Source organism: Spermophilus citellus (assembly GCF_964194105.1).
Source record: "Spermophilus citellus genome assembly, chromosome: 3".
NCBI lineage: Eukaryota > Metazoa > Chordata > Mammalia > Rodentia > Sciuridae > Spermophilus > Spermophilus citellus.
This window is the reverse complement of record NC_138184.1, coordinates 142,042,201-142,058,897: the sequence shown is the minus strand read 5'-3', so window position 1 is coordinate 142,058,897 and position 16,697 is coordinate 142,042,201. Positions and strand designations below refer to the sequence as shown.

At 39.0% G+C, this 16,697-nt stretch overlaps 1 protein-coding gene and 1 long non-coding RNA gene across 7 annotated transcripts in view; one reads left to right on the top strand and one right to left on the bottom strand.

Annotated features, from left to right (window-relative positions):
• Positions 1-7,450, bottom strand: part of LOC308645443 — a 47,567-nt gene extending 40,117 nt beyond the window's left edge. For all 4 annotated transcript variants that reach the window (XR_014021218.1, XR_014021219.1, XR_014021220.1 and 1 more), the window contains exon 1: positions 7,337-7,450. This is a non-coding gene — a long non-coding RNA (uncharacterized lncRNA). The remainder of the gene's footprint in view (positions 1-7,336) is intronic.
• The window catches only part of ZNRF2 (zinc and ring finger 2), a 90,419-nt gene continuing 80,481 nt past the window's right edge, over positions 6,760-16,697 (top strand). For all 3 annotated transcript variants that reach the window (XR_014021217.1, XM_081287582.1, XM_081287581.1), the window contains exon 1: positions 6,760-7,358. Coding sequence is in view for 2 of the 3 variants with exons in the window: in XM_081287582.1 (XP_081143708.1) it covers positions 6,893-7,358 (466 nt within the window). In the remaining variant the exon portion in view is untranslated. The remainder of the gene's footprint in view (positions 7,359-16,697) is intronic.

Genomic DNA, 16,697 nt, shown 5'->3' with positions numbered 1-16,697 from the left:
TGAATTCATCACTGCTGCCTGCCCCTTGTGATCTATAGTAGTTAAAGACTTCTGCCTGCAGATTGTCTTAGAGCTCTCTAGAAGGAGACACTACGGCGAGTTAAAAATAAAGCAGAAACAGAGTTCCTGTATTTGGGAGGCTTATGCAATCTAGGCCTAAAATATGGGGCTCGCCTTTATTGAAGCTTTCGGCTACCCTTGAGGGAGAAGGTGGTAAGGGAAAATGTCCTCTAATACTTTAATCATTCATGTATAACCATAGTGGTTTAAGCAAGAGACAGGAGGCTGGGAAAGAGTGCATATGCACTGGAGGAGGGACCACATGCATTATGTAGCAGGGAGCTATTTTTTCTCCATGCTAGTTTTCACTTCTGTAGGCTGGGAAAATCCCCTTGGTATTGACCCATGACACATCTTTCCACTAAACTATATGTTTTATCAACAGCATGCCCCAATAAAGGACTGGGATTCTTTTTACAACACCATGTTATTTATGGAATTTAAGAGAATTTCTTTAAAAAGCAGGAAAAACATCACGGATTGTGGTTGTTTTGTATTATGAGTTTTTAAATAAGGGCTTTTAAAGATTTTTTTTAATTGCTAGCTAAACTGAATGAATTGAGAATGAAAGATAATATAAATATTTAATCTCTTATTAATACTCCGACTATTTTGATAAAGAATAATTAAGGTTTTTTTTTTCTTATTTTGACAGTACTCTGGTTTGAACCCAGAAGCCCTCTATCATTAAGCTATATCCCCAACCCTCTTTATTGCTTGAGACAGGGTTTCACCAAGTTGCCTAGCCTGGCCTCAAACTTGCTATCTTACTGCCTCAGTTTCCCAAATAGCTGGGATTACAGGTGTGTACCACTGTGCCCAAAAAGAATTATTTTTTATGAACATCTGCTGATATTATGTCTCAGTTGCTTTTTGAAGGAAAATAATTCCAGAATCAACATTAAACATAAACAGGGCTTTGGTCATCAACTGATAAATATGAAACATTTCTGTGACACATTTAAACCTATTTTGGACACCAAAAATTCCTTAGTCAAAGTGTTAACTACCCCCATGGGGGGGAAAATAAGTTTAAAGTAAAAGCTTTAAATATTAAAATTTCAAATAGCTACTCTGGTCTCTTAATGACAATTTCTTTTCAAATTTCATCTCTATATATACATCTATCCATTCTGTAGGAGAAAAACAGAATTGTCATTATTATTATAATAATGTACAGTGATGTACATTCTTATTAGTAAAAACTACTATGCAATTATTACCTGTAAGTCTTTAAGGGCCCCAATTTATGGCCCATGCATGTACACACACATGCGCATATATGTGTGTGTGTGTATATATATGTATATATACATATATATAAAAACACATACCCATTGGCATGCATATACTGGGACTTATTTTAGTATTTTTTATTTGTTCTTTTTAGATATACATGACAGTAGAGTTTGATTTTGCTATTTTGTATAATTTATATGTATACATATGCATGTGTGTAGTATACATATATATATATTACTAGACATTGAACCCAGGGCCTTGCACATGCTAGGCAAGTGCTTCTACCGGTGAGCTACATCCTCAGCCCTCATAGTAAGTGTATTTTAAACTGTACAGTGTCACAACCTGCTCTGGGCATTATGCAAATTATTACACCCTGCTAGGATGACATTGTTTACCTATTAATACATTTATGAGTATTCTCAAATAGATACTGAATCTTTTGAGACTCACAACCACTCAGAGACTGGTATCAAGATCATGTGTGTTCTGTACAAGAAACAAGTTGAGCCAGGTTAAGTTGCTTGCCCCAAATCCCTTAGCCAGAACAGAACCAATGCCTAAATCCGGCTTCAACGCCCCTATTTCATGGTGTTTGCTTATAATCCTGTCATGATTGGTTCCTGTCCCTTGCATCTTATTAAACAACCAATGAAGGTACAGGGAAGGGAGGACAAAAGTTTGTTAAAAACATTATATAAGCTATTGATGTGCTCAGAAATAGTAAACAACAATGTGATTCCTAAATACTCTAATTTTGGTTTTAGAATTTAAGATATGTTTCTAATCACCATTAAAATCTTTTTATTTTTTATACTGGGGATTGGATCCAGGGGCACTAAGCTACATTCTCATCCCTTTTTTTGTATTTATTTAGAGAAAAGGTCTCAGTAAGTTGCTTAGGGACTTGCTAAGTCGCTGAGGCTGGTTTTGAACTCTCGATACTCCTTCTTCAGCCTCCCAAGTTGCACTGTACCTGGTACCACTAAAATCTTGAACAATATTTTCTTTTTTATTTTATTAACATCTTTATTTACTTATTTTTAATGTGGGGCTGAGGATCAAACCCAGGACCTCATGCATGTGAAGCAAGTGCTTTACCCAGCCCTTGAACAGTGTTTTTTAAAATATTTTTTAGTTGTAGTTGGACACAATACCTTTATTTTATTTGTGTTTATGTGGTATTGAGGATAGAACCCAGGGCCTCACACACCCTAGGCTAGAGCTCTACTGCTGAGCCACAACTCCAAACCATGAACAGTGTTTTTTGTAGATGGTATGAAGATAAATTTTTATGTTTACATGGCCCATTTAAAAATATAATAGGAAAAAACCCTGTTTAAAGATAAGTTAATTATATATCTAGTCCTATTTTGATAGAGCAGATAGTGTATGAACATTTTTTTTTAAAAAAGGGCAAAACCATGGCCATCTTTTAAAAACTATAATGAGTCAGGTGTAGTGGCTCCCACCTGTAATCCTAGCTACTCAGGAGGCTGAGTCAGGAGGATCACATGTTTGAGGCCATCCTGGGCAAATTAGCCAGACCCTGTATCAAAATTTAAAATACAAAGGAACTGGGGGTGTAGTTCAGTGGTACTGCACTCCTGGGTTCAATCTCCAGTACTGTAATAATAATAATAAAAAATTTGAATTAAAAGCTATACTGAGTAAAAAAGTGGAACAATGACAATTTTAGTGCAATTTTAATGCTACTGGCAGCAGGTCTGCTGCTTTGGGAGGTGTAGCCCCAGTCTAAGTGGTGCCACAGGTCTTCTGCCTTATGCAAATCTGCTGTCCCATACCTCAAAGATCTGATCTGACATAGCTTTAGAACAAGGGCAAGAAAAGAAAAATGAGCACAAAAGATAAAAAGCGTCCAAGTAAAGAGGCTTACTTCATCTGAAATTCAAGCTAGGTAACAACACACTGTTCACTTAGGTTCAGTTATTATTTTTATTGATAAGCATACAACTAGCACACCTGTTTCAGTGGGGTCTCTGGCTAGTAATTTTGTCAAATGAAGTGCCTTAACAATATGTTCAAACTAATTTTAAACCTCAATAGCTTTAATCAAAATACCATCATTTGACCACGTGAAGAGGGAGAATATACAGTATATAAAAAGTTTCAGGGCTTGGGATGTAGCTCAGTAGTAAAGCCTTTGCCTAGCAAGCATGAAACCCCAAGTTAGACTCTCAGCACTGAGAAAAAAATGAAGCTTCGAATATTAGAAATTTTACAGAGTTAGGGCTCTGGTCTCCTTAAAGAATCACTGAGACATTGAAACAACAGTTCTGACTATGTACAGGAAAACATCATTAGACTAGTGCTTCTCCAAAGATGGCCCAGGATCTGATGGAAGTACCAGAACAAAGCAGCCTGTTAAGAAGCAAATTCTCGAGACTCAACCCTTAGCTACATAATGAGAATCAATGAGGATGGGGTCCAAAAGTCTGTTGAACAAAGTCTCCAGATGATTCTTTTGTGCACTAAAGTTTGCAAAGCACTGATTTAGACCATCATTTGTCAAATTGCAGATTACAATCCATTAGTGGGTTGAACAATCAATTCAGGCAGTGACTAGCATTTTACAAAAGTGAAACAAAACAGAATAGAAAAGGTAGTGAATCCCAAGTAGCAGGAGTAGTATAACATTTGTTTCATTTCTACATATATGTGTATATTCATAGGTACTTTAAATTTTTGAAGAACTGGTAGGGTATGATAAAGAAGCTACAAATTCTAACTGAAGTTAGAACTGCTGGGTTGACTATAAAACATACTGTCATTTTTATGTGGATTAGTACTTGGAGAGAGAGATAAGATGGTTGAAAAGCAAGGAAAGAGGGCCAAGGAAAGAACAGAGAAGGCCAAAGTTTTATACACCAGAATCTTTTTTTTTTTTTTTGAGAGAGAGAGAGAGAGAGAGAGAGAGAGAGAGAGAGAGAGAGAGAGAGAGAATTTTAATATTTATTTTTTAGTTCTCCGCGGACACAACATCTTTGTTTGTATGTGGTGCTGAGGATCGGAACCCAGGCTGAACACATGCCAGGCGAGCGTGCTACCGCTTGAGCCACATCCCCAGCCCCCCACTCCAGAATCTTTATGGGAAAAATAAAAAGTTCCATCCAGAGAGGAGATAGGAGGTGAGCCCACCACATGGGAGATGTTAAGGAGAATAAGAACATGGTGAAATTCATGAGTGACCTTTCAAATCATTTTAGTAGGACTAGTGAAGATGGATATAGTCAGTCACTCATGCATTCATTTACTGAACATTTACTGTACTGTCATAGGTGCCGGGTACTGTGTTGTGTTTTGTGTGTGTGTGTGTGTGTGTGTGTGTGTGTGTGTTGGGGCGGGGGTACAGACATCAATTTATCTAGCCACTGCTTAGCAACAAGACGTTTAACAATAACATGATTAATGATGTGAAGGAGTTATATAGCAATGAGTTGGAATATTGACGTATGTTTGTAAGGAGGGGATTGGGGTGAAGGGAAACATCTTTATGAAAAAGTAAAAATGATGAATACATCTTAACATAAAAAGCTTTGAGTAGCTTTGTTTATATGTGTATAAATATATATATATATTTATGTATCTACAAACATATCATATGCAATATATATATATATATACACACACACACACACACACACATATTTCTTTTCTTTTCTTTTTTTTTTTTTTTTAAAGATGAAGTCTCCATATGCTGCCCAAGATGGGCTCTAATTCCTGGCCATAAGTGGTATTCCCCTGCCTCAACCTCCCCAGTAGATGTTTAAAAATTTAATTTTTATACCCTTTGAAAAAGTGATGAAAATCACTACATAAATGACTTATTGCAAATATGAAAAGGAAAAAAACAAGGATATTTATTTTTATAGTTTGCACAAAAATACCATTTGCTATTATTTTCACATACAGAACACCTTAAGCATTTTCAAAATGGGAGGGTAAGGAAAGGGCTGTCCTCTGGCTATTTAAACTACTCTGCATCAAGATACTATGTCATCACTAGGAATGCAATGAGAATGTTATTGAATTTCATTTGAGAGTAATTGTAGGATTTTAAAGCTGCAGGTGACCAGGGGATTTAAAACAAACATTCCAGGTAAGGATGCTAAAGTCCAAAAAGGTAAAATTACTTGCTCTCTATACATATCTTTGTTTCATGCTGGGCCTAGGTACCAGTTCTCAAATTCGGTGCAGCTTCTTTTGTATCTCAATTTTCACCCTACCACTGAAGGTCAGGCTGGATTATCCATACTTCTTCCAATTTTGCGTTTCCTCAGGGTTGAAGTCCTTCACGGGATAAGTCTAATTCAGACCAGGCTGGCTTTAGCCTTCTCAGTTCTTTCTTTTGTTTTCAATCTTCTCTTTTATCAGCAGCATTGTTGAGCTTCTGACTTTTAAATTTTTTAAAAAAATCAGAGTAACACCAACAAAGTCGGTAACACCCCCCAAACCGAATGGACTCGGACACAGGACACAGCCATTCAACCAGCTAAAGGTGAAGGGGACACTATTCTCCAACGACCACGGACCACGTGCGGGAGGAGGGGCCGCCTTTTGATTGGCGCCCTGAGGGGATCCCTTCCTCCAATAGGGATGAGGCCCTCTGTAGAGGAGGGGGCGCGCCCTGGCCTGGAGGGCGGTGCCAACGACCCGTCCATCACGGAGTCCGCGGGTGGCAGCACCTACCACACCGCTGCACCTTGGCTAGGCGGAGCTGGGACGGGCAGGCCTTGGCACAGGAGGCGGGGCCAGGAAGGCGCGAGCCAATCCACTGGACGGTACGAGGGGCGGGGGCGGCGCCACCGCGCGCGACCCAAACACACGAGCTTGGCCGCAGCCCGAGGCCCCGCTGCTCCTCCGCCTTCCGGTGTGAGGCCCGGGAACCTCCTCCCCTCCCGGGCGCCCCCACCACCACGGCCCAGACGCCGCGCGGCCCCTCCTTCTCTGGGGGGGAACGAGGCGACGGTTGCCGGGAAGCGCGCGCCGCCCCTTCTCCCTCCTCCTTTCACGCGCCACCCGTTTTTCCTCTTTCTCGGTTAATAACAGCTGGGTAGCTGGGGGAGGAGGGAAGGTGGCCCCCGCGGAGTCTGGGCGGGCGCCTCCCACTCACCCGCGAGCCGCCGTGGGAGCTGGAGGATGGCGGCTGTAGCGGCGACCGCCCGGGAGGAGGCGGTGCCGAGGCCGGGGGCGCAGAGCGCGGTGGCAGAGAGCGGCAGCGGCCCGTCGTGGCGCACCAGAACCGAAACCAGCGGCCGCCGCACCGCCACCTGAGCCACCTCCTGCGCCGGATCCAGCGAGCGGCGCCCGCCGCGGCCGAACCAGGCCCTCCTCCCTCTCACCTCACCTCCTGCGCCCAGTCAGGTCGCCGATCTCGCCCGCCGCCCCGAGGAGAAAAGCGCGACGCGCGCCGACCGCCCCTCGGGGCGCCGGGCGGTGGCCCTGGACGTGCGGGGGCCCCAGTGGGCCGGCCGCGGCGCTTCGGCCCTGCCCTCTCGCTCCTCCGCTCGCTCCCGCCCTCCCGGCGCTCGGGGCCCTACGCGCGGGCCCGGCCCGGGGCAGGGCGGACATGGGCGCCAAGCAGAGCGGCCCGGCCGCCGCTAACGGCCGTACCCGTGCGTACTCAGGCTCGGATCTACCTTCCAGCAGCAGCGGAGGGGCCAATGGGACCGCGGGCAGCGGCGGCGGGGCTCGGGAGGCGGCCGCGGGCAGGTTTCCGGCTCAGGTGCCTAGTGCACATCAGCCCAGCGCTTCGGGCGGCGCAGCGGCGGCCTCGGCGGCCCCGGCAGCCCCGCGCAGCCGCTCCCTCGGCGGGGCCGTGGGGAGCGTGGCGTCGGGGGCCCGAGCCGCGCAGTCCTCCTTCAGCATCCCCAACAGCAGCAGCGGTCCGTACGGCTCGCAGGACTCTGTGCACAGCAGCCCCGAGGACGGCGGCGGCGGCGGCGGCAGGGACCGGCCGGCGGGCGGGGGCCCCGGCGGGCCGCGCCTGGTGATCGGCTCCCTCCCAGCTCACCTCTCGCCGCACATGTTTGGAGGTACGGCCCCTTCCCCGCACTCGGCGCCCGGCCCTCCCGTCTGCCTTGCGCAGCTGCACGTGGGTCACGGCCGCCGGTTATTTTTACCCTTCTCCTTTTCTCCTTCAGCCTTGGCTCTCGGGGCTCGACCCCGGCCCGTCCTGCCCCCCGAGTTGCACTTAACCCCTGCGGTGCCGGGGCCGCTCAGACGCCTGGTTTCTATTTTTAAACCTCGTGAGGACTCTTCCCTGGGTGGTAGCGGCTCCTCTGTAGGGAAAGTTCCTTCCCCACCCACCCCTAGTGAGGAGAATGGAGCAAGTATTGTTTTAAAACAAGCTGACGAAACAGCCCTCGTGGTTGTGGCTTTTAATACCAGGAAGTCAGGCGGAGACCCGCTGCTAAATGTAGTTGTGTCTGGGGACCCAGTGGGGAGCAGCCAAAAGTCGAGGGCCTCAAATGGACGTTTGAGTATTTGAAAAAGAAAGAAGTTATCATTTCCATTGGACCGACTTTATTTTTTAAATAAAATCGGGGATCCTTACGTCTTTAAATGGGCTCACCTAGCACATATACGTTAATTGGATGCATTTGTTGATTGAAAGTGTTTTTTTTTTGTTAACCTCAGTGAATTGCTACTTTGCATAATGGTTAATGTCAGCCCTGCCTAATTTAGAAATTTAAATAATCCTAAACAGTTTCTTTAGGAGAGCGTTTAAAAATTATCACAACTTTGCCTACAAGGGGGCAGTAATTGGCTAGGTTCTTTTGAAGAGCAGTATTGACTATGGTTAAGGAAAAGTCACTTGTGGGAAAAAAAAAATTAGTAGGAAACTGCTTACCGAAGAAAGGGTGCACTTCATCTGAGGAAAATGAATTCTGCCTCTTTGTTTTATGCTGAATCAAGACCACCTTTCCTCCCTCCTTTATGAAAAGAAAGAAACACATAGAAGATAAGTATTCCCATATAATTGCATAATTTTCCTGATACAACTGAGCACAGAAGAACAGGGAAAACACTTATCCCCTCCATTTTTATAGCCTCTTTACTCATGTGTTTATAAATGTAATTACTTTGAGTAGAAAGTTGGTAAAATAGAATATTCAGTAAGAACATATCTGTTCTGGTTTTCTATCAGCATTCACACTAGAATAAGTTAAAAATAAAGATGTCGTGCTTAGTTTTCTCACCTTTTTAATACCGCTTTCCACTTTAATAAGGAGTGGCTAACTTTTTAGTTATCTATTTATGATAATATTTGCTGTGTAAATGAAAATATCAGTTGTTTTCCTACAGTTAGGCCATCTTTAAAATCTTGTTTTTGATAAAAAGAATTGGTGGTGTCCTTACTGTGCCTTGATTACAACACAGCTGAAGGTGCTGTAAAGCAGTTTCCAGAGAATTGAAGATAAGGACTGTTACTGATTTAAAATTTTTTTTTCTTTTTAAAATAAAAATTTGCATTTAGCACTGTTAATCATCAGAATATGTAAAAGAAATAGGAAAGGTTTTGTCAAATTAATTATTTACTTAATATATTGATTACTGCATTTTAAAGGGCTTATACTTCACTTTGACAAAAAGTATATCTACATGGGTTTATTTTGTTTAATACTTCCATTTAGACCAGAGCAAACAGTTGACACCCATGCTTTTAATTCATAATAAATTAGTAAGTGAAAAAGATCTAGTTGCTGGAAGTTGGAGGTAAAGCATTTTTTTAAAGTCTAAATTTTAGGTTTATGTGCTTATGGTTCTAGTGCATTTGGGTTTGGAAGACAGGATAGTGTGAGGAACTTTGGGCAGTCTTTCCCAACTAGATCTCTGTAGAGAATTGAACACTCCTGTCTATCCAATGTGTGCAATGAATATAACGTTTTCTCTCCGAGTGTATTCAGAATGATTCTGGTTATGTATCATTCTTGGGACTTTTGAGGAAACCATCAATTTTCTGTGTTTTACTGATTCACATGAGAAACCTCAGTTGAGAAAGGCTGGAAAAGTATCAGAAGATACCTGTTCTTAAATGAAAAGATCAGAATAGAGGGCTGTGACTTTAAATTCTTGAGACAGATGGAATAGATTTATGTGAAAACCCATTTTTTAATGGCATTGTCTTAGTGAGATTTTTGTCTGTCAGTGCATGGAATGAGGAAAACTATTGTTTTGAGACTTAGGGAGCTGAATGATGAACCTTATAATTTAAAAAATTCAACTTGATTACACTTTACATTGGCTTAATTTTTATATGTATTATGATATTAGCATGTCCTTTAACTTTGGGCATATGTAATGAACTCCATCTGAAAATTGAGAAAAAGAATATTTCTAAATTAATGAAAAGTTCTTAACTGTTTTATAAAACTTATTTTAGTTTTATTCTCATAAGAAAAATATGAGGCTAATAATCTTTCTCTTATGGGTTATTATGTAATTATAGAAAATGAAAAACTGTCACTTTTTTTTTTAAATCTTAGGAGTCTAGTAGCAAATCCATTTGTTAGTAGTTTTATCATAATTGCCAAATTGAACAAGGAGGTTTTCTGTTATGGTTTTATGTTTTACTCTTTTTTAGACATATATTTTGGCTATATACTCTTATTTAATTATCTCTCTGGAGAACTGAAAAAGAGGTGCTTGATCCAGATATTTCAGTTTGTAGAAATTTCCTAGAAGTGAGTTCTTGGACATTAAACTATGATTAGAATCTGTATAGGAGTTTTTAAAAAATGGAATAATTTTTTCTTTTTGTTTGGACTGATGAGATTAATACTATTAAGATGAAGAGAAGCTATCTTGATTACTACTAATATTGCCCATCCCTTTTGTTTTAAAACTGGCTTTCAAGGGCATAGTCTAATATTTAAAAACCTTAGTATGGTATCTCAGGATTTGTTCAACTTTGTGTCTACTTTTTTTCCCCACTAAGTCATGAATGTTTATAAAAACAATTAGCATGGGTGGTAAAATCGCCTTCATTAATGCAGTGAGTTTGGGAAGTTGAATGAGACTATAAAAATATAGCAGTTAGTGGAGGTTATTTCCAGAGAAATTGTATGGAATTATGTCATGTATCTGAGACTGGAAGTGAGAATGTAAAGTGAATTAATTGAAAACAATCAAATCAGGAATACAGTGTTGCTTTTGACTGTCTAATTGTCTTGAGTTTGTGGTTTGCAATATTCTATTTGGAATTCAGGTGCCTCCTGTTATTTATGAAGCCTGTTTCCTCATGTCAAAGTAGTATGGTTTTTCTCTTAAAACTACATATCTTAAGATCTGTATTTTTGAGAAGGTTTACTTCACCTGATTTTTAACATGGATATGAGGTTTTATGGTGTAGATTATCTCAAATTACTGAATTGTTCTCAGTCATCACTTCTTAGCAATATCAAGTGCCAAAATATTTGGATTTGGGATAGATGACATAGTTAATATGGTTTCTATTTCTGAAATTTATTTTAGTCAATTGAAGCCATTTATAGGGAGTGGCAGAAGAGGAATGAATTGCCTCTTCCTAAGAAAAATGACACTTCTAACTGCTACCCCTGCCAGTCTTGAAAAGGAACTTTTGTGGTTAATGTTTCTCACTTATAATCTCATGTATTTTTAAATATGTTTCATGCTAAAGTGTGACCTCTGTCATAGAAATTTCTGCTTTGGGAATTTTTTGGAAGTACCTTGACCGCAAGGTAGAAGGTGAGCTGGAGGGAGGAGTGTTAATAGTTGCATGGACCCTATCTGATCTTAGAACTGCATGCTGTAAATACTAGGTACTTAGATGCTTATTGGCTACTGTAGTTCTGGTCTCCAGCAAGTCCCCTGCTCTTCTCCAATTAATTGTTTTGCTTGGTAGCCAGTAAGTAGGTTTTTATTTCAATGTCCACTTTCATATTACTTATTCATCTTGAAAGGTAAATTACCTTAATGTTCTTCCATACACTGGATATACTTAAAATTGGGTTTATTAAAGGGTTAAAAGAGAAGTGTAGGAACTACATTATGTAGCAAAGTATTTTCTAAGATTTATCTTCTTACATAAATATTCCTAAGCACATTGTTTAATTAAAATGTTTAATTTTGCATCATGTGTTCCATCATTATATGTTTAGAAATTGGAAAAAACATAGCCCTTTATCTGAACAAAGGGTTCAGAAATGTCTTACATTCCAATTGTATTTGTGTCCTACAGATTTAGCTGCTTAAAGCAACACACATTTATTTCTCTTTCTATGGGTCAAGGATCTAGGCATAGCATAGCTGAGTCCTCTGCAAGACTCCATTTGAAATATTGGCTAGGATTGCATTATCTAGAGATTCAGATGGGGAAGAATCTGTCTTCAGATGGCCTCCAATTGTTTGGCAGAATTGTCTTGTAGTTGGGTTCTTGGAAGCTTGCTTCTTCAAAGCCAGCAAAGTAGAGAGAGTAGGAAGATGGGCTAGTACTATATCTATGTCATCAGTATACCAGGCCTTTATTGCAGGTTTCATTGGTTAAAAGCAAACTATGAGTCTGGTTCACACTCAAGGGGTGGGGGTTTTGCAAAGGTTTAAACACCAGAAAGTAGGAATCCAAAGTAGTTTCTTTAAAGTGTGTGCCACACTGATTAATAGACTTAGGTAGTACAGTAAACATGTAACTGCCTTAACTTTTTAAAAAGCTCATTTTAAAAAAAACTTTTTAAAAAGTTGCAATAATGCATATAGTAAGTACAATATTAGTAAACATGAATGAGCCTCTTTTAGGGGCTGGGAATTTTAGGTTTCATGGGTATAAACATGAAAGGCTTCTTCCTGCTCTTGCTCAATGTTCCCTTGGGTTTTAGAGGACCTTTTTGATTATACAATGTTATAAGTTCTGTAATAGGACTTTTAACAAAACATTTAGTGAAGGATCTCTAGCCAGGGTAGTCAAAGAATGCTTAACTGAGAAAGGTAACATTTCAACTGTTTGAAGGATTTAAAAATTTTATGGAGGAGAGGGACTATGGACTAAAGAAAAAATCCACAAAAGACTGGGACTTTGATAGGGTATACTGAAAAGTTGACCATATCTGGACTGTTGGGTGTGTGGAGGAATGATGAACACATGAATCTAGAGAATAGAAATTTGGGCTGATCATTGAAAAGTTCTACAGTGCTCCATTTATTTTATTTAATCAAGTTTGAAAGCAAGGTAGTATAATTAGGCCAGGAGGTACCATTGTAGGATAATACATGTACATGGATAATAATCTTCTGTAGTGGTGGAGTGTTAGTTTTTGAACTGTGTACAACCCTGATCCAGATTGTTTTTTAGGCAGAGAATGTGGTAGCAGGAAAGTAAGCAAAAAATTTGGAATGTAATTGGTGGGCTAGGCACCTTAGTGCATACCTGTAATTCTAGCTACTTGGGAAGCTAAGACAGGAGGATTACAAGTTTGAGGCCAGCATGTGCAATTTAGGTAGACCCTGTCTGAAAATAAATAAAAAGGCCTGGGGAATATAACTCAATGGTCGAGCCATTGGATTCAATCCCTAGTACCGCAAAATAAAGGAAAAAAAGAAAATTCGTGGAAGATGCCTAAGTTGAAATTATTGTCAAGGGAGGAGAAAAATTGGATTTGATCTAGATTTATAAGGTAGAAATGATAGAATTGAGAATCTAGGTGCATAGTGACACCTTTAAGCAATATTAAAGATGGGAAGAACAGTTTTCAGAAGTAATGAGTTCTTCTAGGTGTGTTAAATTTGGGTGGCTATCGGATTTCCATCTGGATAGAAGCATCCTTTTAGAAGTTGAAAATGATTCTTTAACTTGGGACTTTACAAAAAAATTGAGAAATCATCAATTTGAGGATTATAAGTGGATCTAAAAAGTGGGTGATTACTAAGGGATGAATATAAAGCTTGTTTTTAAGGGTATAGGCTAATATTTAAAAACCTTAGTATGGTATCTCAGAATTTGTTCAACTTTATGTCTACTTTTTTCCCCCATTAAGTTGTGAATGTTCATAAAAACAATTAGCATGGGTGGTAAAGTAGCCTTCATTAATGCAGTGAGGTTGGGAAGTTGAATGAGACCAAAAAAAAAAAAAATAGTAGTTAGTGCAGGTTATTTCCAGAGAAAATGTATCGAATTATGTCATGTATCTGAGTCTGGAAGTGAGAATGTAAAGTGAATTAATTGGAGACAAGCAACCAGGAGTATAGTGGATAGGATCTGAGGTGCAAGGATTTTATGATTTTTTTTGTGTGCATTATAATTATACATAATGGTAGAATTTGTAAATATGTATATTTTCCCCCTGATACTATGGATTGAAACCAGCAGTGCTCTACCACTGAACTATATCCTCAGCCCTTTTTATTTTTTATTTTGAAACAGTCTTTCACCAAGTTGTCAAATTGCTGAGACAGACCTAGGAGTAAGGATTTTAAGAGACAGAGGAAGAGGCCATGATTAGAATTGAATTACAACTTAACTTTTTAAATCATAAAGATTATAATACAGTACATATTCAGTAGAAAACAATAAAATACAGAAAAGCATGTAGAAGATGTTGCAATTACTTGTAATCATATCACCAAAAATAACCAGAATAAAACATTGATGTCTATTTTCTTCATTATACACATCTGGAATACAAAAACTTGGGACATTCTATACAATATTTTGATTTTGAACCTTTTTGATTTTTCTAATATAAGATTTTAAATTTACTTCTACAGATTTTGAAGTGTTTTTACTAATATTTAGTGGAAAATGTCTTCTGATTTCCCTTGTGATTTCTTGGATCCATGGACAATTTTTTGATAACATGTTTTTTTTTACCCCATCAGTTTTTAACATAACATTTTTTATAGCACAATTTTTTTTTTCTTTTTTTTGGTACTGGGGACTGAACTCAGGGCCACTAGATCATTGAGCCACATCCCCAGCCGTATTTTGTATTTTATTTAGAGACACAGTCTCACTGAGTTGCTTGGGACCTCACTAAGTTGCAGAGGCTGGCTTTGAACTTCCTCCTGTCTCAGCTTCCTGAGTATCTGGGATTACAGGCCTGTGCCATTGTGCCACTTTTATTGTTGATTTCTGTTTCATTAGTTCAACTTCTTATCTCTTTTTTTCCTATTTTGTAAAATTAATTTTGTTCATTCTCTCAGCTTCTTAATTTATTTTTCACTTATTTTTTTAAATGATTAAAACATTTAAAGCTATGATTACCTCTCAGTGTAATAAGTCACTTTTCATAGCTTTGAATGCTATGTGTTTTCATATGTATATATACATTTTCTTTTAAAAACAATTCTGAGGAATAAATTTTAACTACATGTTTTGATATTTTCATTTGGGAGTTATTTTAAAGTATAGCTTTAACATTTTTAATACCCTGTTGTTATTTCTAGTGTTAACTGAAAGTGTTGTTTTGTGATCATAGAATCTATGAGTTTTAAATGATGGAAACAGCTTAAAAAAACAAGTGAAAAATAATATATTGTTCTCTAATTATTGGAAAGTATCCTAGGGTTGTGCACAGAATTGAAGGAACAGGTGCAAAGAACCAAGACCACTGGAACCAAAATGTAGCAATTGTGTGTGTGTGTATGTGTATACACCCATGCACATAATTTGTGCAGATGCCCTAATCTCATTTTGCTTTTCCCTACTTTATCCTATTCTGTTGAATATAGGCCTTTTAAGCTGATGACCTGCAGGCTCATCTTTACTTCTAACCCTTTGTGATTTTGGAGGCTTAAAAAAGAGGGGATTATTTCTATCTCTATCAGAAGGACTCTGATTAGCTCATGGTTAGGAGGACCATGTACTTTACTCTCATGCCCTATTTCCTTCCCAGTTTCTCAGATTTTGCAAAAAGAATCTAAACTTTTATTTTTTGTTATTTTTAAAAATGTGTTTTCTAACAAAATTCTCCTGTGAATATTTGAATTAAGCTTTACAGCACGTTTACTGTGCCATATATGTGGTAAAAACTTTGTACATATTGAATATTTTCAAAAATATATTTAATAATATTGTGTATTTATGTTAATTTTTTAAAAAATGTGGTTGGATTGTGAATTTGTGTGTTCTCCTTATACAGGGGCTGTGCTAATCTTCCCTGTATCATTCCAATTCTAATGTGTGCTGCCTAAGCAAGCACTTTATATGTTCTTAAACAAGGTTGTTGATCACCAAAATTATTGTCATATTTAAATCACTTGAAAAACATTGCTTCTGAAAGAAGCAGTGTGACTATGTCTTTATTTGTGTTAATATATGTAAATGGAATTTTTGAACCAGAGAAAATAAGTATAATATGGGTTATACAAGTGGGAACAATCATAAAATTGCCTTAGGAATAAAATTATGCTGTTTAGAGCCTTTTTTTTTAAAAAAAACCATTTGGATTTGCTACAAAGTATTCTTAAGATTATTTCAAATTTGTTTTGTGGGTGGTTGGAGATGGCTAAGATGATTGGTAAGAAGATAAGGCAGGTCAGACTTTTTGTTAAGTATGTACTGCTGCTTCAGGACAGAATCTGAAGGCTTAGCTTTTAAAATTTATTTTTTATTTTTTAAGTTGAAGCCAGGGTCTCCCACATGCTGGGCAAGCACACTACCCATCCCAGATTCAGCCTCTTTATAATTGTTGTATGATATGGCGCATCTTTAATAAAGCAATTAATCATTGCTCTGCTGCCACCTTTGCATCTTCTAGTCTGAGAGGTCCGAAGTCTTGATTTGTTTTTCCTCAGATCCCTATCACAGTATTTCTTCAAAACACTTCCAGTAGCCAGGAGTGATGACACATGCCTGTAATCCTAGTGACTCTAGGCTGAGGCAGGAGGATCCCAAGTTCAAAGCCATCCTCAGCAATTTAGCAAGGTCCTAAGTAACTCAGCAAGACTCTTAACTCAAAAAATAAGGGGTGAGGGGTTGGGGCTGTAGCTCAGTGGCAGAGTGCTTACCTAGCATGCATGGGGCACTAGGTTCGATCCTCAGCACCACGTAAAAATAAAATAAAGGCATTCTGTCCATCTACAACTACAAAAAAACAATAATAATAAAAAAAAAATAAGAAGTGGGGTTGCAGCACAGTGGTTGAGTGCCCCTGGGTTCAATCCCTGCTAACAACAAGGCGAGCACCTTCAAGGCTTAATTCCTTTATAACTCCCCTTGTCCACTCTTGCTCCATCTGACCATATACAGCATTTTTAAGGATTGTTGTTTGTTTCTTTAAAATCAAACCACAACTAATGTCTTCATAAATATTGAACTAATACCATTGCTTTTATGTAGTAATTCATAGATGAGGAAAGTGATTTCTCAAGAACCTATCGCCTTCGAGTCTCATAAAAAGTAAGGAGGGTAGATAAAT